Source organism: Squalius cephalus (assembly GCF_949319135.1).
Source record: "Squalius cephalus genome assembly, chromosome: 8".
NCBI lineage: Eukaryota > Metazoa > Chordata > Actinopteri > Cypriniformes > Leuciscidae > Squalius > Squalius cephalus.
The window spans coordinates 5070970-5094691 of NC_137129.1; the positions used below are offsets into that span (position 1 = coordinate 5070970).

At 37.0% G+C, this 23722-nt stretch overlaps 1 protein-coding gene across 3 annotated transcripts in view; it reads left to right on the forward strand.

Moving 5' to 3' along the window:
- The window catches only part of trioa (trio Rho guanine nucleotide exchange factor a), a 113312-nt gene that overhangs the window by 11223 nt on the left and 78367 nt on the right, over positions 1-23722 (forward strand). For all 3 annotated transcript variants that reach the window (XM_079878203.1, XM_079878204.1, XM_079878205.1), the window contains exon 2: positions 9160-9213. In XM_079878203.1, coding sequence (XP_079734329.1) covers positions 9160-9213 — 54 coding nt within the window. The remainder of the gene's footprint in view (positions 1-9159; positions 9214-23722) is intronic.

Consider the following 23722-nt stretch of genomic DNA (forward strand, 5'->3'; position numbering starts at 1 on the left):
TCACGTAGTGTAACAGCGCAGCGCTTCTGGGTTGTACGTCAGAACGTAGGCTCACTATTGGCCGACGCTGGTCATGTGTGTGATGCTGGCCAATAGTGAGCCTAGAGAAATTAATAAAGAAAAGAAAACGAATAGTTGAATAACGTCGTTATTTTTGTTTGTTTTTGCGCACAAAAAGTACTCTCGTCACTTGATAAACTTAAGGTTGAGCCACTGTAGTCACTTGGACTATTTTAACAATGTCTTTACTAACTTTTCTGGGATGCAGATATCGATTACAGAGATGAAGGAGTGAGACAGCTCTCAGATTTAATAAAAAATATCTTAATTTGTGTTCCGCAGATGAACGAAAGTCTAAAGCCTGGAAGTTTTTGTGCGTCGGCCGACGAAGTTTCCTCAGTGTGTTCCGCACCGTCGGCAGAAATTGGTCCTCGACGGCTTTTTTCCGGCCGATTCGACATGTTGAATCGCCGTCGGGCCGTCGGTGAAAGATGGAACTCTGATTGGCTGTTCAGCTTAGTGAACGAGTCAGTGCACGAGAATAATAGCAAAACAGCGAGCAAACAAGTCAAAACGGTACAGATAGAAGGCTGTTCTAATGTTACGTCATGAGTGTTCCTTGGCGAATATTTCAATATTAACACGAGCGGAGTGGAATAAAGAAAGTGTTTAGCAGGATTGATATTCAAAACGGTAAGCACGCACTCCTTTGTTTACGGTTTGTGTATCTACAGCCTGCAGCGTCTGTTTCCCTTTTTGAATGATGAATATAGACGAATATATCTGCAGAAATAGACAGTTGTCTCATTTAGGCTCATTAACTTAATTCAGGCTTTATGGGGTTGGAACAACATGAGGGTGAGAATTTTCATTTTTGGGTGAACTAACCCTTTAAGCCGTTTATGACTTCACTCCAATAAAGGAAAACTGGTTAACGCATTAGCATGACCATATGCATTGTTGACTTATTAAGCACAATCGGGGTAAGAACGTGCATTTAAACGTGCTCGTGATGATGAGCGTCAGTATGCGTCATGCCGTCTGTCTCCCAGCAGGGAATATTTACTGCATCTCTCCAGACTTCAGGGTGTCTCAGAGACCTCCAGAATTAGGCCTGTGACAAACAGCTTATTCAAGGGGAGCCGACCGGTTTTATTTGTACAGATTGTTGATTGTTTGTCTCATTTGAGTGTTTTTTTTTTTTTGTGAACCTTTTTTCGTTTGGTAGCTTGAAGTTTTCCTTTAGATGGTCCATTACATTTCACAAGTTTTTCATGTAACATCTCATCAGCAGATGCATTCATAAAATGTCACTTTCATCAGCTGTTGCATGTATGATTTTGTTTGTGATACTAACCTGAGTGAACCGAAGCAGATTATTCAATGAACCATACTTAAAACCAAAGCAGACTGCTCTGTGTAATTCTGAGTTAAACTCTAGAGAAAGTTCAAGTTCCTTCTTGTTTGCTTATTAACTTGTTTCGTTGAATGATGAATCCATTTTTGTAAATTATTGCCGAGTAGAAGTTATGATTTTAACTATTGTTGTCACATTGAACAGTTGTTGTTTCATTGAAAGCCCATTTTGCCAGTGGTGAATTACCCTGTTAAAGTATTCTGCTAGGCCTGAACTCTTTGCTGGTGTTCGTCTTCAGCTGTTGCTTTATTCACATTATTGTTACATTACATTATTACATTACATACAAACGTGTCACTTTAAAGGAACACTCCACTTTTTTTGTAAATAGGCTTATTTTCCATCTCCCCTAGAGATAAAAAGTTGAGTTTTACTGTTTTCGAATCCATTCAGCCGATCTCCGGGTCTGGCGGTAGCACTTTTAGCATAGCTTAGCATAGATCATTGAATCTGATTAGACCGTTAGCATCTCTCTCAAAAAAATGACCAAAGAGTTTCGATATTTTTCCTATTTAAAACTTGACTCTTCTGTAGTTACATCGTGTACTAAGACCGACGGAAAATGAAAAGTTGTGATTTTCTAGGCCGATATGGCTAGGAACTATACTCTCATTCCTGCGTAATAATCAAGGAACTTTGCTGCCGTACCATGGGTGCAGCGGGCGCAATATTACGCAGATATTAGTACACGATGTAACTACGGAAGAGTCAAGTTTTTAATAGGAAAAATATCGAAATTCTTTGGTAATTTTTTTGAGAGAGATGCTAACGGTCTAATCAGATTCAGTGATCTATGCTAAGCTATGCTAAAAGTGGTACCGCCAGACCCGGAGATCGGCTGAATGGATTCGAAAACGGTAAAACTCAACTTTTTATCTCTAGGGGAGTTGGAAAATGAGCCTATTTCCCAAAAAAGTGGAGTGTTCCTTTAAAGTGACACGTTTGTATGTAATGTAATAATGTAATGTAACAATAACGTGAATAAAGCAACCGCTGAAGACGAACACCAGCAAAGAGTTCAGAATATCAGACATCAACACATTAAAGCACCTCAGATTTGGCGGTTGAGCTTAATCTAATTGCACCATGGGGAAATCCATCTTTTGGTGTGTGATAGGGATCAAAACGCTCTCTCTTGTGTTGGCATTGGCTCTGAACTGCTTCCCGGACCGCTCAGGGTAGTTTATTTGCTAATTTCAGGAATGAGGCAGTTTGCAAGAATGCACTGATGAACGGACCCTTTTCCTCGAGCACATGATTCACGGATGAGTCTGATCGATGACTCTCCGCCCGCTGCTCTAAGAGGAGGGTCCGATCACAATGAGTGGGCTTGTGTGGTAAAGTGGCAGGGCCGTCGACACGTGGGCTTGAATCACAGCGGCCCGCTGCTTTTGTTCATGTTTGGCTGTGAGTCGAGGGGCTTTTGGGTCTGACTAAAGTGGCAGACATGCTCAGAAACACACATCTGACCTTGTGAATATGTGTGTGTGTGTTTTTGTATTGTGTGAGTCTCTTTACGTCACTAGCTCATTTCCTGCCTGGTCCACACCAAAAGGAAAGAAGTGACCTCACAACAACCCGGTTGTGTGTATTGTTTTGTTCCTGGCGTATGTTTTGCGGTTGTGCGAAAGTCTTAAAATCACTCTTTTGTTTTCTGTGAGCTACTGAATAGTTTGTGGTTGCTTCCTGCGAGTGAACGGTTCTTTGCTGGGGATTTGGAATGAAAGCGTAAAAAAGATTTTTCTCCCGGGGAGTGGATTTGAACCAGGCCTTTTCCACTGTCCGCTTAGCTTATGTTTCCTTATTTGGACTGGAATAGTACACTTGATCTTGTAATCGGTTGCCTTCAACGGTTTAGTTTTGGGCGCAGGGCTATGGATGTTAGTGTGTTTTTTGGCAAGTTTCTGAGTGAATTAATGAAACTGACGATTCATTTTTGCCACCTCGTGATAAATCACCCATTCAGCAAATCCGCTTTAGGTTTGACGTCTTGTGCGTAAACGGACTCGTCTGTCCCATTGAAGAGCGTTTTTGATTTACTGAAGGATATGTTGTGTGGTCTGGGTACTTGTGTTTGCGCGGGACACATTAAGTGTTGCAGTTGTGAGTAACCGTGTCAGGCATTGCAACTATGTCCCATGTGTTTATATTTGGACTCCGGTCTCTATTCAACCTCACTTTGATGTTCCACCCTACAGAGGGAAAATGTAGCGGATGGAATTTGTTGAAAATGTTATGAGTTCCGTTCTACCGTCTTTTGCTAACAAAAGTACTGGAAAGTTGATCAGTGTTTTCTACAGAAGTCTGTTTTTGCACTTACACTACCGTTCAGAAGTTTGTTGATGGTGGTGGTTTTATTTTATTAGATTTTTTTTGTGTGTGAAATAATCATTATTTTATTCAAGGATGCATTAAATTGATCAAAAGTGACAGTAAAGACATTTATAATGTTACAAAATATTTCTATTTCAAATAAATGTCATTTCCAACATGGATAGTAGTAATAAGAAATAATTATTGAGTGCCAAATCAGAAATGATGAAATGATTTCTGAAGTATCTTGTGACACTGAAGACTAGTAATGATGCTGAAAATACATTTTAAGATATATTAAGATAGTAGAAAATTATTTTAAAATGTAATAATATTGCACAATATTCCTGTTTTTACGGTATTTTAGTCAAATAACAATATTAGGGCTGTCAAACGATTAATCGCGATTGATCGCATCCAAAATAAAAGTTTGTTTTTACATAATACATGTGTGTGTACGGTGTATAATTATTTTCTATATATAAATACACACACATGCATGTATATATTTAAGAAATATTTGCATGTCTATACTGTGTATATATATTTATATTATATATAATTTATATTATATATAAATATTTTATATATAAATAACACATTTTCTTAAATATATATATGCATGTGTGTGTATTTATATATAGAAAATAATTATACTCCGTACACAGACATAAATTATGTAAACACAAACTTTTATTTTGGATGCGATTAATCGCGATTAATCGTTTGACAGTCCTAAACAATATACTACTTTTTGTTACATGTTCAATTATTATTATTTTTTATTAAAATGTTTTTGTAAATGTCTGTCTTTAACTAAAGGTCCTCATATATAAACATCCAGCGAGTGAGTCAGATGCTCTGATTCAGAGAGTAATTCATTAGACTGATTCAAACCAGTAATAGACAGTCCTCTTTTTTTTCTTCAAACTATGAAGTCTTTGACTAATTCTTTAAAAGAACTGATTCATAAGAATCATTTGTTCATGAATCAGACTACACTGGCTGGGCTGTATGTTTTTGAGTATTGTCAGCGAAGACAATTTATGAAGTAATTATGGTCTGAATATTATAATTATATGTTGTGTTTAGATTCATTTTTTAATATTATGAACTTTTGTGTTTATCTCTATTATATGTAATCTCACATTATTTCTTTTTCTATGCTGCTGAATATACAACAGTGATGCAGCAAAAATTGGTTTACCAATACCATGGTGTTCTCTGAAATTTATTTTATTAGGATAAACCCCTTGAGATGCATCATCTCGTTTTCAAGGGGGTCCTAAAATACATCACGACCATCACAAACGAACAATAATAAAGTAGACAAGAATACAATTATACATATTTAGACAAACAAATACATACAGAACCACAAAAAATTCTATTAACCGAAATATACCGAACTTTACAACCATTAGATCAAATTGGCAGAAATACATTTGAAATTGAACATACAAGGTATACATATATATATATATACACATATATATATATATATATATATATATATACACATACATACATACATACATACCTACATATACACACATATACATATACATATACACATATACATACATATATATATATATACACATATATACACATACATACATACATACATACATATGTATTTGGATCACAAAATAATAATACAATTAATTTAAATAATAATAATAAAAAAAATAAAAAAATTCACATTGTGTGTCAGCATCATACATTACAAGAGCAGTCAATCACAAAGTAAGAAGACAAGGAGATGTTCCCTGGAGATGCCAATGTGTTAATTGTTCAGTAATTTCATGGTATATTATATTAGTACCATTATATATAAAAATACCATTGCTATGATATGGTACCATGACTAAGCACATATAATATGTATGTGGTCTTCATATATCATCACTTTATGTCCAGTTTAACTCATTGTCATGCAGCGCCGCTGTCTGTGGCATCAGAGAGATGCAGATGAGATGTTCTGGTGTGTGTTGGAGAAGCGTGTGTTGTGTGTCTGAGAGGAAGAGAGAGGGGCGTATTGCGCCTCAGATCGAGTGTGTGATTAAAGAGAGACCCTTTTCTGTCAGCAAGTCTCCTGTTTCCCTCCCCCACCTGCCAGCCCAACACACACACCTACACCGAAGACCTTCACACAAACACAGACTCTTCCAGGAAGAGCATTGTTAACATACCTGTTGAGAAATGTACTGGGAAAGTCATGTGTCCTCTGTCTAACGTTGCATGTAATTGCCAGCCAGTGTTATTTTATGGTACGTTATTCTTGTCACGTGACATGGCCTGACTGCAGTGTGTGATTAAGCTTTTCTTGGTGTGGTGTTGAAGCAGAAAATGCATTTTTCAGGTATCTAACAGCTGTATCAAGTATTTCATTTTATCCAGAAATAAAAAAATGTTTTATGTAAAAATCTGTGTAAAATAAAATGGCGGTCTAAAATTTTGAAACCTGTGTTGCTGTCAACTAAAAAAGTTAATAAATAATATTGATGAAAAACTTAAATGAAAATGAGAAATGTTGCATTAGCAACTAATTGAAAAGTTTAGTTGAAGTGCAAAAATTACAAAAACTGAAATAAAAATTAATTTTATAGCTGTATAGAAGTGTAAAAAAAATATATATAAAAGATTCAAAAAATAAAAGCACATAATAAAATGACAATTTTAAATGTGACCTAAACATGTAGGCCTATAATGAAAGCTAATTCAAAATAGTAATGCTATAATATTATATAAATAATACTAAAATCTAGTGTTTGGCACATCCAATTTTTAAATGTACCTGTTTACATTCATTAAAGGGATAGTTCACCCAAAAATGAAAATTCTGTCATCATTTACTCACCCTCAAGTTGTTTCAAACCTGCAAGAATTTATTTTTTCTGCTGAACACAAAAGAAGATATTTTGAAAAATGTCTGTAACCAAACAGTTGATGGACCCCATTGACTTCCATAGTAGGAAAAAAAATACTATGGAAGTCAATGGGGTCCATCAACTGTTACAGACATTTTTCAAAATATCTTCTTTTGTGTTCAGCAGAAAAAATAAATTCTTGCAGGTTTGAAACAACTTGAGGGTGAGTAAATGATGACAGAATTTTCATTTTTGGGTGAACTATCCCTTTAATTACATGATAAATGTGACTGTTCAAAAGCAGCCATTTGTAATGACTGTTCCAAAACGCATCACGTTAAAATGATATATCGTCTTCTAGATAATCAAAATAGCATTTAGTTATCATTTCGTAGCAGTGGTAGTTAAGCTAGTAGGCAAATCAGCTTGTGGTATGCATATCCTTTCGGTGAACCGGATAGCTTGTGAAGTGAACTAACTAAAAAAGCATTTACCGGTAATAGGACCAGTTATAGCTTCTGATTATAGAATTTGAAATGCGGCGTATAATTTAAAAGACCTTAATTATGAAATTTACATAGTTGACATAGCCTATATCATAAATGTGTGCATCAAGGGTTTTTGCTCTTTAAAGTTCTTTTAGTCAATAGAATCGGGATCCTTTGGGATCTGAGATCTTGCAAGACACCAGTACTTTTGACATCCCTAATTTTAATATTTGACATTAATGTTGGAATGAAGTGGAGAATGGAGATCCATTCAATCTGTTTTTATAAAAGATCTTATTGTAAACGATTTATCCATGCAGGTTTCTTTCTTTATAAATTATTTATAATAAATAGGGATGCACGATGTATCGGCCACCATATCGGTATATATGCTAATTTTTAATGTTATCGTTATCGGCCCAATAAAAAAAATTTGGCTGATATATTAAAGCCGATAAATAATGTAGCCTTATTATTTCCTTCAGCTGAGACTCTTCAGATGCGCATGATGATTTTGAATTGCTTGAAATATGATTGGAATCACTTCAAAAAAGGAAAATAGAGTTAAGTCAAAGTCTGTCATATCAGCTACATAAAATTATAATGAGAACATAATTATATTTTTGAAATTGGGACATGGATTTTTAATTGTGAGACTTTTTTTTTAAATCAGGCTCTCTGAAATATGATTGGAATCACTTCAAAAAAGGAAAATAGAGTAAAGTGCAAGTCTGTCATATCAGCTAGGCTACATAAAATTATAATGAGAACATCATTATAATTGTGAAATTGGGACATGGATTTTTAATTGTGAGACTTTTTTTGTAATCAGGCTCTCAAAAATTATATAAACTTGGATTTAGATTTATCGACCAATATATCGGTTATCGGCTTTCAAATATAAAGAATTATCGGTATCGGCCAAAATCTTCATATCGGTGCATCTCTAATAAAAAATGCTGCTACAATAAATTTGACCTCAAGCTCGGATCTGTCTACAACCGATGGATAAAACCGAGTCTCCACCCACACTTTGATTCCCCCCCCCCAATAATCCCGTACTCAGATGTATATCACAATAAGGAAGAAATGATCTGTCACAACTTGCGTCACATCACGACTTAAAATAACTCGCAGAAGAAAACGAAACACCAGCAGAATATTTCGGATTGCAAGCTGCATGACGTCACGTTCAAGCTGGTCCTGCTATGAAAACTAAGCCTGGCACTTCGCTCGTGAGACTTTCTGCACACGCTCCTCTTTCATCCTGCCCTCACATGCTCCGTATTTGGCCCGTAAGCATGTGACTACATGCTATATGTGCTGCTTTATTAATCCTTATAAAACAGAAGCTCCCTTGATTCCCTTCTGTCGGGCGGTTTCTGCATGATGATATAGAGGTCAGTGTCTCTGCTGCCCAGACTCAAAGCTTAACCTCCATGCCAACATCAGCATGCTTTAGGGTCACTGGAGCAGGTCAGCATGATGCTAAGAGACTTTTCATGTTTCCAGAGCTGTGTGGTTTTAATCTGCGTCAAATCTTCAAGTAAAGCAGAAGTGAAGTTAGTCAAATGTTGTTCTTCTCTAATGTTTGGTTGTGGCGGCTGGGAATGTTTTTTTGAATCCCCTTAAAAGTAGTGAAGATCTTTCAGCAAGACAATGTCAGCATATACATCGTATTTAATTTAAAACAAAGTACAAATAATCTGTTATTCAATAGGCAGCTGACTTCTAAGGCATCATTTATCTATCATGAAAGTGGAACATCAAGTGAGAGTTTGTTTTTAGCATGTTGCTAAGCTAACGATCACATGAGCAAACAAATGCACAGCACTCTGAAATATTGGGTAAAGCAATCATTTTGTAAGTACATTTCATTAGGGCTAGAGCACTGATGGTTCAAGGACCATTATTTTAGATTGAAATTGTATATAATAATGTTTTTTTTATTATATTGTTTTATACAATTACACAATGATACACACATACAAATAAATCATAACTATGAGCTATAATTATGAGATCTGCTATTTTACTAACTCATCTTTTTCTGTTTTTTCCTCCATAGATTGTGCGCTTTCGAAATGTGAGCCCAAAGGCGATGTCTCCAATCAGAAAACAGGTACATAACTTCAAAAGTGGTTGATGTACATGGTATTTTCTTTCATTTGATTGGCCTCAAGTTTCAGGACCTAAAGAAACATCTCATTGTGCCATTTACTTTCACCTGTGTTTTTCCGCTCGACAATTTTGGCATATTATTATTTTTTTGTCTGTACAACATTGTCATGTTTGAGGTTACTGGTTTCTGTGTGATGTTTTGACTGGATGCCTCTTTCTGCAAAGGAAGCACTGCAAACATCATGTCTGCTGGATAAACATCAAACAGACAGAAAGAAAGAAAGTGTGTGACGTTGTGTATACACAGACTACCGATGAGTGGAATGGTGTGAGGATGGAGAACAGTTGTTATATCCTCGACTTGAACCCTGACTCTGATCAGCATTTTGTCCATTTGTATAAACTTTTGTCCTGAGAACGGCTCTCCGGCGGTGATCGGGAGCATGTGTTGTGTATGATACACATTCCTTACATCTCTGACGTGACTTGGAGTCAGGAAATCTCTGCTCCCAGAGCCACAGAAATGTTGACAGTTCACACTTGCGGGGTTAAAACGAACCACATGTGCGCAATAGGGAGGAATCTGCCAGTGTTTTCAGAGCGAGACATCCAGCAGTTCTGTCATGAACACTTTTATGGCCTGTGCTTGCTGTACGAGAGGTTTTACTACCCTAAACTATGCTTCTCCAAATAACCAGTCCATACTACTATAAAAGTAATAGTATCCAGCGTTGGGGAAGTGAAACACTAGCTTGGCAAGCTGCTCGTAATTTGAAGTGGCTCTGCTGGTCAAGTTACTCTTGATGAAGTAGTTGGTTGATTTTAGTAAATGGCGTATAGAATGTTATTTATCTTTTTAAATGCATGACTATCAGATGAAATAATGTATTATTACAATCAAAGCAGTGTTTCTGATCTATAATTACCATAAACAATGATTCATCCCAGTAACTTGAATCTTTTAAAATGTTATTTTACACTCAATTCAGCTAATAAAACCAGAAACATCAAAGGCGGAGGGTGAACTGACTCCAGGGTAAGGCAAGATGTGCTTCGATATACACATCCCAGCATAAACGCTCCTGATAAATTGTGTTATTAAAGCATCTACGTTTTCAAACCACTGTAACTTGTACAGAAAAGCAAGCATACTGTATGTGTGATTTAATAATGACTAACCATTGCCTCACCTAATGCAGTAAAACAAAAGTTTTATTTCAATTCTGAATTGATTATATATCGCCTAAAAAGCGCACAAAGAGCGCTCCCTTTATAATCACTAAAAAGTTCAGCTAAAATCAATGAAGCTGACTGTACAGTGAATCTCTTATTTAGCCTACATAATGTCATAAAGTTAACTTATAATGAGAGGATTTGTGAGCGTGCAGAACTCAGCACTGGTCAAAAATGCCAGATAAGTGGATCCTGGTATTAAGATTAGTGTTGGTTGTTTACACCAGGTGTAATCAGGGCCTTAAACACATCTGATTGGCCATTGAGTTCAAGAAATCAACAGATATAGTTTTGATTGGCTGCATTGCTAAATGCTACAAAACACGTTGTAAATATAAACCTTTGACACTCTCAAGAGCCCAAACACCAAATCTGTTCCGCCAATGTGCTTTTATTACAGAGAAAACTGATCCCAGACCAGCAGTTATGGGCAGTTTTTCCCTCTTAAAAAAGCAATCAGAAGCAGCAGCAGTCCGTGGTTTGAGTGAGAAATTTCCACGCTAGTCTCAAGTCCACGTCTAGCCTTACACACACTCTGCCTATGAGAAACACCCTATTTTTTATGATGAACAGCAGCATTTATCTACATATTTCTCTATAACAAGGGCTCAGATAAATTGGTGAATTGTTTTTGAACCGGTTCTTTTTAAATTGACTGTTGAAATAGATAAAGGAGAGTTTAGGGGAGCATGTTTTATCTCTGCCTCATTTCACTCATCTCTAACTCTGCGTGAACAATGCAATATGACAAATCCGCAATTTAGGGGTTTTGTCACGCTACAACACAGAAGTAGCTTGTTACTGGAAAAGTTGCATTTATTTTGAAGAGTGTTTATGAAAAGTGTTAGGAAAATACAAAGAACCTGTTGCTTTAAAGGGATAGTTCACTTTGAAATTAAATTTTGGTATGTTTTAGCTTACCTCAAGGGCATCCAAGATGTAGGTGTCTTTGTTTCCGCAGTAGTTTCAATTTTGATATTTTTAGGTCAAACCGTTCTTGTCTGTCAGTCATATAATGCAGGTCTATGGTCACTATCTGAAAGAGCATGCACAGAGAAGTCCAAATTAAACAATTCCACATCGTAAGTACACATTGATGGCCTAAGACACGAAACGAGCGGTTTGTGTGAGAAAACGAACAGTATTTATATAGTTTTTACCTCTTGTACACAACCACATCCAAGTGATCTGAGGGCGCACGCGCTTCCGGCGCTTTCTTCTTCTTGTTTTTTTTTTACGGCGGATCGCAAACAAATATGTGCATTACCGCCACCTATCTCAGAAATGGACCATTGATACTTTCCTATACTTCTTTAACCTATCAACCGACATAAATTCCCCTTATTTACCCGCAGAGAGGCTTCATAGAATTTCATCCGGCGCTGCGGAAAAATTACCATTTCCCCCCCATGACAGGAAAAAAAACAAAAACTCATTTAATTCCGGCGCTTGCGCAGCACGCACACGTCACACACACCAGGAAGCGTGCGCGCCCTCAGATCACTTGGACGCTTGGACGTGGGTTTTTTGTCCTGTCATGGGGGCTGAGAGTGGACGGAGGAGCTGAACACGCAGTGCCGGATGAAATTCTATTAAATATAGGAAAGTGTCAATGGTCCATTTCTGAGATAGGTGGCGGTAATGCACATATTTGTTTGCGATCGCCGTAAAAAAAAAAAAGAAGAAGAAAGCGCCGGAAGCCCCTCAGATCACTTGGATGTGGTTGTGTACAAGAGGTAAAAACAATATAAATACTTAATAACAATATAGTTCGTTTTCTCACACAAACTGCTCGTTTCGTGTCTTAGGCCATCAATGTGTACTTACGATGGGGAATTGTTTAATTCGGACTTCTCTGTGCATGCTCTTTGAGGTGGTGACCATAGACCTGCATTATATGACTGACAGACAAGAACGGTTTGACCTAAAAATATCAAAATTGAAACTACTGCGGAAACAAAGACACCTACATCTTGGATGCCCTTGAGGTAAGCTAAAACATACCAAAATTTAATTTCAAAGTGAACTATCCCTTTAAAGAAACCAGTGATTGATAAATTAAAAACAGGATATTTTTTAGACCTCATGAGATGGTGTCTTTTGGTAGGACTGTGACATCACAGCTGAGAGGTTGACGTGAACATTAAAGGTGAACTTTGTAAGATTTTTTGCAGTAAAATATCCAAAAACCTCTAGACCAGTGTTATATATTTTGTTTAGTTGATTACTTACAATCCAAATGTTTCCAAATATTTGTAAATTGTTAGAAAATTGTGATTTTTAACCAAGGAACCGGGATGTGTGAGCAGGCGTGAGGGAGTCGCCAGTCAATGGCGTCATACCCGCGTTACCCTCGGTTTCCGCTCGTACTGCCATAGTAACCATGGCGACAGAAGTGGACAACTGCGTTACGTCTAGCGGCATGCTCACGCTGTTGTTTCGTTCAAACCAAGCGGCAACATTCTGATCTGAAAAATGAAGCCTACCCGGAAGTGCGAAAAACTGCAATACATCGAAAATCCGCTAGGGGAAGGTCCCAAAAGGGAGCAAATGTCCATAGCCCCCATGTTAAAATGTCCGTTTTCACAGCATAAATTCATGTCTTTACAGGTTGGTCCCATGGACTTTTATTGTATTTTTCGATAGGTTCCGAGTGCCTGACAACGGTGAGGGTAGTGAATTTTTTTCTAACTCGTTAGTTTAGATCGTATTTAGATATAAAATGTATGACAATAAGGGCGTGGTTAACTTTGATTGACAGCTTGATTGACAGCTGACAAGGCAGCGCCACGGAGAATGACAACATAAGAAGCGCCATTTTTTAATACAGTTGACATATAATACTACTGTTTCTGTATCATGAAATGTAGTTTTAAGAGTTTTTCAGGCGAGAATGTAGTTGTTTAAAGCTCAAATCTGTGGTTTATTTAAAGATTTATGAAAATTTTATCCAGTTGATCCAGCGATGACCGGGTGCTCGGCGCGATGTACCCCGCCTGGAGCAGTCTTTCATCGGCTTGACGTTCTGAGGTTTGCCGCCAATGCCGCGGACTCTGGCGTCTCTGTAGTGGTTAAACATGAGATATAATTCATCTTGTGTATATCTAATGGGCGATTTTTGGTCTCGTGAATCTATATTTTTTTCCCTGGGCAATCGTTTTGGCTGAGGGGAAGTTTCATAACTTTATAAGCTATTTAACTTTACCGATGTATAGACTCGCGCTGACTTTGTATGTTTGATTGAATTGTTTGCTTTATTTGTATAGCTTCTTATACATTTTACTTATACTTTTATAATGGCTAACATTGATAAAACTGAAATTTAACAAAAAGAGACTGTGTTGAGTTTTTGTCATTTTAAATTTTAATACAACGAAGATGATATGTAATGTTGTTTACTGCAAAATCTGTTGTTTAGTACAAATGCACATATTGCCTGGACCATAAAATGTTTAATATTTTTATATTATATTTAAAATGAAAAGAGGCAGGTTTGTGTTATATTTTGTTTTGTTTTTCATAAATAGGCAAACGTTATGTGCAGTTGAATATAATCAATATGCGTTGCCTGAACCACATTTGTGTGGCTATAATGTTTAAGATTTCTTTAAATGAAAACGAAAAGAGTTAGTATGGTGTTTTATAACATATTTCGTTGCCATAGACTGTAAAAAATAGTTCGTTGCCTGAAATATACACTGAGATAACCGGAGTAGCAGGCAGGCGAGCTGAGTGACGCGCGCTGCGTTAGAAGGTGGGCGGGGTTAGGATTTCCCAAGATTTTCCAAGATGGCGCCGCCCATACCCCCCATAAACGGCTTCAAACCCGTTCTTCAGAAAGTCTATGGGTGACGTCACAGACGCTTTGTCCATATTTTTTACAGTCTATGGTTCAAACATTATGGACCATGGCAAGCAGACTTTGGGACAAAAGGAGAACTTAAACAAGGATCAATATCAGCGTGGCGTTTTCGAGATGCCGAGAGCTAGCGTCCACGACAAACCTCGACTTGACCGAGATGCGAGTGGCGTCTCTGTCAAGAGTGTTGCATGTACTTTCTTAGACAGGTGAGCAAATGTACATACAACTAATCAATGTTATATAGTTCAACATGATGAAATGTTAGAATATGATCTGTATGTTATTCTAATGTTGATCTAGCTTACTGCTAGTCTCATACAGACAAACGAACACATAGAATAACATTCAACACACTCAAATGCAGTTTAGTGTGATAGTGTAGACCAAGTGAAACAGCGCTGTGTTACCTCACAAGTTTCATTCGTCTAATAAACTGGCCAGTGTGAGTATTATTCAGCACTTGTGGGTAAGTTAGTTCGGTAGAATTAATTGTCCTTATTCCTTTATATCTGTGGGACTCGCGTGTGGCGCTCATATCTGTCTCTCATTAGCAATCGCCCTGCTTCATAACACAGTCATGTTAAAAACATCAATGTATTCACTCATCCATAAACATTATTAGATCCATCAGCTTGACGACAAGATCCATAATTCGGCTTAATGCTTATGCGTCATCAATATACGCCTTTGTTATTGTAAGAGGTTAGCGACCCCTAGCGGCAAAAGAAATTACATATTGTAGCTTTAATATATAATGTGAAGTGATGCATAATTCACCCACCATCTGTTGCATTATTTCCTGCAGACATTTTTGAGCAGCTGATTTTTTTTTTTTTTTGCATTCATAATAAAGTGCTTTTTTGGGGGGTAATATGTGAATAGTTTCTCAGCTCAAACATGCAAAAAAGCACTTAAAAAACACCTGTGTTTGTGCCTTTGGCTTTAATCGGAATTGAACACCAAGTTATGTGAAGCAGTATGCAATGTCAGTACAAATATGTCAGCTTCATTGCTGCAAATATGTCAGCTTCATTGCTGCAAATATGTCAGCTTCATTGTCACATGACCTTGCTTTCATTCTGGAAGTGGTTTCCAGTTGTAAATATGGTAATTTGCTCTTTAATTGAGTGTAAAAATGTTTAATCAAATACTGAATTAAGAAAAATATGTTTAATCCTTGTACTGAAAATATGACCGGTATTTCATTTATACAGAAAATTGGCATACTTGCACACAGTATGCTTACTACAGATGGTAATACAACATAAACATTGTGTTTTAGTGATTTGTGGGCAAATATATCTGCTGTTTTGATGGAATGGAGAATCGCCTAATTGTTTACACACTGTACACCCTTGTTTTAAATAATGAAGGTTCCATGTTTGATGATTGGCTGCTGCTGAGCTGTGCTTGCTGCTGATTGGCTGATGGAGCACCTGTCTGTCTGATTATTGGCTGAAGCAGCACGACTCAGCTGCTGTAATTTTTCACATTCTCACCTCTCTGTGTCAACCAGTTTCCGAACATGAGCCCCCAGCAGGAAGCATTCATGACTCTGTGCCAAAGAATAACTGCTGTCTCTGAATATTCAATCCAAAATGGCTTCCATTAAGAGACTGAGCTTGCATCTCTTGTTTTACTGCAGTACAGAGTACATTTTCAGACAAGACCATATCAGTTCAGGCGTTTCGCTGTTATAAATGGAGTATTTATGGTACAATACAGGCTACACATTCTCTCACAAACATCCTGACACTGAAAAGTTGCTTGGGTCGTGCAGCTGTGCTTTCTATCAATAGACATCACGACCCACCCCATCAAAGACTCTTTTGCCCCTCTCTGTACCCACAAAGCACATGACCAACAGATACACAAACATGTGCTCAGAGGCTGTTCTGACGTCACAGTCACAGGAGATCACTGTCCAAACAAGATAGGCCTGGATCTGAGTGTTAAAGTGCTCTGATGAGTCTGAACACAGACCTGAATCTCTACAACTTTCACCAAAATAAACTACTTTTTTTTTTGTACATTTTTACACCGTCCCAAGAGCTGTGACATGAGCAGCAACAGACAGGGCAAAATAGAGGTAAATTTCACACTTTAAAGAGTCCTTTCCAAAACAAATTGGGCACTGGTAAAATATCTACAGTAATATAGTAAAATATTTGCAATTTATTTGTATTTTGCAGTTTTAATTGCCATTTAAATGTCTGTCTCATTTAAATGGTTGTATAAAACTACGTTTTTATTTGAGTGTTGAGTTATTAAATCATTTTGATTAATCAAATTATTAAAAAATAATTTACATTATTTTTGGTCTCGGATTTGTAAAGCTAGATGTAAACTTTTTAGTTTCTAATTTATTCATTTTATTTTTATTATTATTTTATTTATTATTTTATTTAATTTTTTATTTAATTTTAAGACAGCTCTTTTATTATCCACCGGGCGGAAAACTAGTCTAAATGCTTAGAAAAGTAATAGTTCGCCTGTGTTAAGCTGCATGCCTTGTAACATTGATGCCCATGTCCTAAACATAATTTAAGTTTTATACCATTTGCACAAACCCAGCTTGTCCAAATAAATAAACAAATTGGACAATAAAGCACACTTGAAGTGAAATGTGCAGTGAAACTGCTGTGAGATGATTTAATTGAGTATTTTGTTACGATTACAAGATTTATAGTTGTTGTGTGTCATCTGTCTTCTTTTAAACTAAAGGAAAGGAGTGGGATAGTGCGACATAAGGTACTTAAGTGTTTTGGCTCACTGGATTACAGTATGTGCCGCTGTGGATTAGGGCTTAGTGTAGGCACTCGTGTTGCACTTTTTAAACTGTGTTTAGTCTCTTCCCTTTTTTTATGAGTCGTAACGGTCATAACGAAGGCTCAGGAATTTCAGTAACGGAAAACTCAGTCAATCAGAGTCTAATGCTAAGTCACTCTGCTTGTTCTCATGATTGGTTTGGAAAAGGTTTGGCGTGCTGTAATCATTTAGCTCATTAGCTACATTATCATTATTATTTCAAACAAGATGTTTAAAAGGTTTGTTGGTCCTTCCCATCGCCTTATATGGACATCAAATCATCACTGAGACAAGATGAGCTGTAAGACTTAAGGATTTCCAGTTGTTTCGGTGTCGGACAGCACATGGATGTGATTATAGGAGGACATGGACAGAATTTGGGTGGGAGGAGGAGCGGACGAGGGATAGGCATTTATTATGTAGAGTATGGGGATGAGAAGAAGAGAATTTGAGGAATACATGACTCAGAAGACTGTGGTAGAGCAGTGAGAGAGAAGACCCCGATCAGCTTGTGTTGTAGGTCAGAAACTCAAACTGCTCAGCCGGGGAAACGGGGATTGAGACTGATGAGCTTCTGAAATAAAAAGTGCTGCTCTGAGGGCCAGAAAAGAGACGAATCTTGTAGCTAGTGAAGTGGTGGGTGAAGAATATGAAAAGGATGACGTTTTCCTCTTTCATTACTTTGAATTATATTAAGCTTTTCTGTTTCTGTTCCAATGGTTAGAGATGTGCAAAACCAATCAACTAGTCTAGTTAAATTATCTATCTATCTATCTATCTATCTATCTATCTATCTATCTATCTATCTATCTATCTATCTATCTATCTATCTATCTATCTATCTATCTATCTATCTATCTATCTATCTATCTATCTATCTATCTGTCTGTCTGTCTGTCTGTCTGTCTGTCTGTCTGTCTGTCTGTCTGTCTGTCTGTCTGTCTGTCTGTCTGTCTGTCTGTCTGTCTGTCTGTCTGTCTGTCTGTCTGTCTGTCTGTCTGTCTGTCTGTCTGTCTGTCTGTCTGAAATTTTCTTCTAAAATGAGTATTTTTATCAAGCTCCTATATTTAAGTTCAGTAATTTCCCTTTAATGACAATTAATAGGTAATTTTCATTGCCATTAAAGTGAAATAAGTCAACACAAACATACAGGCTTGATAAAAATGATCATTCTAGAAGGAAATTTCAGATGGCACTTAGAGGCTTTTGCATTTGAAGTCTTCATATATATATATATTAGGGCTGTCAAAAGATTAATCGCGATTAATCGCATCCAAAATAAAAGTTTGTGTTCACATAATATATGTGTGTGTACTGTGTATAATTATTTTGTATATATAAACACACACACATGCATGTATATTTAAGAAATATTTGCATACATATACTGTATATATTTATATATAATTTTAATTTATATTATATATAAATATATATTTTTTTATATATAAATTACACATTTTTCTTAAATATATACAAGCATGTGTGTGTATTTATATATACAAATTTAATTATACACAGTACACACACATATATTATGTGAACACACACTTTTATTTTGGATGCGATTAATCGCGATTAATCTTTTGACAGCCCTAATATATATATATATACATATACACACACACACACACACACACACACATATATATCAATAATACATATTATGATTATTCGTTTTAAAGTGTGTTTATTAGCATATTGTTTTTTATTATGGTGTCAAAATTGATAGAGTGAAATTTCAATCTCCACTGCAATCCCTCTCATCAATCCAATCCATTTTACACATCCAACATAGTCTAGTAGTCGTCCATTACATAACTTCCAGATACCGGTCAGAAAACATCTAGTCAGTTGGGGGACGTCTGTCGACGCTCACGAAATGTTGAGGAAGGGATGTCTAGTATTATTTCCCCCCACGCGCATGCAGAGTGTCATTATTAGAGACGTTTGTTTTGAATTATGACTATGTTTCTAGTCTGTTTTATTTGCTCTCTCTCAGTCTCTCTCTCAGAAGGTTCTCTGTGTGTTGCGTGAGCTTCTGGTTTTCTCTACCCTGTTATTAGGGGGCCTGACCTCAGAAAAGCTGGCAGGGAGCAGCCAGATGAGAGAGCAACATCAAATGCTCGCTGGCAGTGTGAAAGCACATGGAAAAACAGATGGATATGAAATGTAAAGATGTTTGCCCTCTGAAATCCATAGATATTAATATGCACATCTTTACAGTTATATGTCTCAAGCAGAGGTTGCGCTACAAATACCCATTATCCTTCGCTTTGTTCCGTCATGCTCTAATTTTATCCGTCAGTGAAATTTATTTTCATCTTTTATTCTGCTCTCGCAATGGGGAAAAGGCAACAGGCTCGTTTAGTGATCTGATGACTCAGTTTAATGAACATTATTCCACAGGACTGATTGAAGTAACGGATCTCTCGCTACTCTCCCCAAGTTCTCAGTCATGTCTCTCTCTGTCTGTTTTTTTTTTTTTTTTTTTTGGTGGCAATGTAAAATGTCGTCATCTCATCTTTTCTTGACTTTTAATCCCAATTAACATCCCACAACCCACAAATGGCACTGACCAATCAAATAAATATTGTAAACAATAGGATAAAAATGCTAAATTATTTCCATGTTTTTTGTCACAAAATTAGGATTTATTATCTACCGAAAGCACATAGTCTCTTTCTCCTGCTCTCGCACACTCACACACTCACACACTCATGCTGTGAACGCTGATCTGATGATTTTATCAGTAAAATAGTTGAAAAAATGAAAAGTTACATGACTTTTCACTTTAGCGTTGTAATAACAGCTCTGTTCTTGAAGCAGATAAACTTACAGTTTCGCTATAATTGAAAACTCTCTCTCTCTCTCTCTCTCTCTCTCTCTCTCTCTCTCTCTCTCTAATAACTGCATTAATAACTGCATTAGTCTGCTATCAAAGGCTCAAGCTTTAGCTCTAAAATGACATTTTGGATTTCGCAACGGAAGCATGAGATGAGATGCATTAGAAATTTTGTCCTATACACAAGTTTTAAGGACAAAAACCTGAGAAATGTCTTGAAATACAACATCTGTACAATGTCCTGAGGTGATAACCATAGTATTAGTGGAATAAATCACTCTTATTAAGAGCATTAGCAACTATTTTGACTATCCAGAATTATTTTCTAATAATTCATCGGCCCGTCGTCAATTATTCCTTACTTAATTGTAGAAATGTTTCTGAAGTAGGTAAAGAAATAGACCAGATACCTTGTTTTTTTTTACCATCACAATGTCAAAAAAACATTTTGTAATGATCTGTTAATGTTTCTGCTCAAATTTGGTAAATGATGGATGGATGATTGATGGATAAATGGTGGTTTTAAGTTAGTTTGCAATGTGAGAGTGGAACAACAAACATATCAAATGAGGGAGTTTGAGAAAAGCAAGATATACAAGATGTGTGGGGTAGTACTCACTAGTAAGGAGAAGCAGGTATGACAAGTAAACCGAGAACTGAGCACTGAAGCGTGGGAAGAAACAGAAACACTGAGTGAGAGTGAAGGATTGCAGGTAGTTTACTGAGGCCTGAAGGTTTGTCAGTGTCACAAATGTGACGGGCAACAGTGACAACTGCATTCATCACCGTCAGCTCTCTGTCACCAGATCTACTCTCGTTCTTGCTCTTCCTGTCCATCACTGTGTCTTTCTACAACGCCTGGTTTCCTTCATTTTCACTTTTTAATTTTCTTCTGAAACAAGGTCTTCTCATAGTTTTGCAAGAATCGCAAGCCATTTTTCTTCCGTTAGATGATGTATTTCTGAGTGAAACAGGATATTCGTAGACAAAAGATGTAGGATTGGACATGATTTTATGCATGAGGGATTGACTGGGTCATGAAAAGTGGTCGTTATGTACAAGAATGACGGCAGGTGATTGAAGGGGAGCACTTGAAAGATAATGGATTGGTGACCGAAAACAAAGGTGGAGAAGGTTATTACACTTACATTCAATAGATTAGAGTCAGTAAGAACTCAAACTTCAATGGATGAACTTTCTGAAGGATCATGTGACACTGAAGACCAGAGTGATGATGCTGAAAATTCAGCTTTGCATCACAGGAATAAATTACATTTGAAATATTTTGTTCAGTAGTAAATTGTAATATTTCACACTGTCTTTACTGTATTTTTGATGTAATAAATGCAGCTTTGGTGAGCATAAGAGAAAATCTTACCAACTTGTGTTGAGATTGTAAATCGGGCAAATAAACAATGTTTTTGTTAGCAATGTAAGGAATCAAAATGGTAGAAATATTCTTATTGCACTGTTTATAGGAGATCCCATATTACTTTATGGTGGTGTTGCTGTATTTCATAACGCTTAACTGAAGCTTGGGGCTGTTTTGTAGGGCAAGTGAATGGATGAACGCCTGTGTTCACCTCTGCTTCCTAGAGCAAGTGATTCATCATAGAAAATCTGAAGAATTCTCACACTTCCTTTTCCTGAAATATCCCAGGAATGTACAGTACAGGCCTGTCTCCATGGCAACAGAAGCGATTGGAGTCTGAATGTGTGTGTGTGTGTGTGTGTGGTCAGGGTGGACGGTAATACAGCATATGAGCGTTTGGGGGAGTCTGTGATTTTATTCTCTAGGGTTAAACACAGGGACAGAATACAGCTGAAGTCGTTTTACGAGGTGATGATACATGTTTACAGAAGCGGTTTACAAGAAGAAGTGACATGTCCCAACAAATACGACCCCTTTCTTTGTATATTATCTGCTCTTTGCGTGTGGTTTTGCGGTGTTTAGCTGAATGTAAACAAAGGAGATGGAAGAGGGGAAAGGAGTTATTTGTTTTATCAAAATTACAACAATCATCTCACCTGAGGGAACGTCTTTACGGATGAGGAAGACATATTTTGAGATTTAATCCTCGTTGAAATGAACTTTTAACAGGCGTAATCAGGTGTTCTCTAAGAAATGTAATCCCATTTGGATAGGAATGTTGTAACTGCGGTATATTTGAATATAAAAAATATATAATATTTTTGTTCACTGTATTTCTAATTTATTTGGACCTTTCTTGAATACCGTAACTATATGTAAAGGCCCCGATATACTTCAAGTGAATTCGAACTGATGTGACATCCAACAAAATCAAGCCAAAACGAAGTTTAGTTTTGGGTGTTCAAAACAGGTTAATTGATGTTACATCATCAATGTACGGTGATATTATAGGTAGGCGTGGCTCTGAGGCTCCGCCTTCTTTGACGTGTAAATCTTCTCTGGTTCATTTCTTCTGTTCAGTCTCTCGAGGTCAGACGTCCACACGTAAAAACCTGAACTCACTGGAGAGCTGCTTTACAGTAGAAAATGAAGCTGTAATTCTAATTGAAAGAAACACTGACAAAAACATCAAAGCTGCTTGCTTTAAAGTATTACATTGCATAAAGTGGTATGTAAATAAACGTGATGTGACTTGACTCGAGTGCTGAAGCTTGCAGAGCTTGTGCATACATATCCATGTTGCTACATACTACAACTAGCATGTTGATCATACTAACTGCTTTCTTAACTGCTGTTTTCTCACCACTGCAGCATATTCACGTATTCATATAAATGGAGTGGAGATGTTCACTTACAATATACACGCATTTCCAACTTATTTTTAACCCTAAGCGAAGAACGCAAATTAACTTTGCCTTTAGTGTATCAGGGCTTTAACAATTCATTTAATATTAATAACTTAAATGTTATTTTTGAAAACTAATCCTGTCCGATTAGTGCTTTGACATACATTCTTTTCCAAATGCATTCCCTCATTCCCTCATCTTAATTTTTTCCTCTCAGGCAGGACAGAGATATAGGTCACTGTGCAAACATGATGCATTTGGCAGATATAAGCGGCTCATGTTGTTGTGACTCTGAAACTTTCAGCCAGTGTTGGGTCTGGATGAGTGATTTCACTGAGATAAAACGCAGCCACACACCAGGTGACGTTTGACCTCTTAATGCACGTGTGCGAGCTCTGAACCGCTCCAGACCATCTGTTGGAGCAGAAGAGGACTGTGGTTAAAAGTCATCAGTTTGCTCTCAAATTCAAAGTTAATGTCTGGATAAAGCATGACTGGAGACCAGGGTGCCATGAGTCATGCTACTCCCTGACACACATACACACACACCCACACACACACGCACACACACCCACACCCCTCTGGAGGTCTAACTCAACACCGACTCTTTTTAGTGGAAAAAGGTCTCGGAGATTTGATTGTGTTGCAAGAGCTTGTTGGCTGTGTTAATTAAGTACAAGTAGACATGGAAAACCATGTGTTTTTCAACACGAAGAAACATGCAAGTTATTACATTCATGTAATAAAAGCCATTTTGTTCCTCTGTTTTGTTTCTTCAAATTGGATTATTCCAGTAACCTGTTCAGGTTTCCCTTTACAATCCGCAACAGATGAACACAATGAGCTTCCTTATACAAGCCGTACAACACGCCATGCAAACAGACCTCCTTCATTTCTTTAAATTAAATATAAATGGCTTTAAACAATTGGAACTCTTTTTTTTGTAATAGACACCTTGAGTCTTTTGTTTAGCAGGGTTGTTCA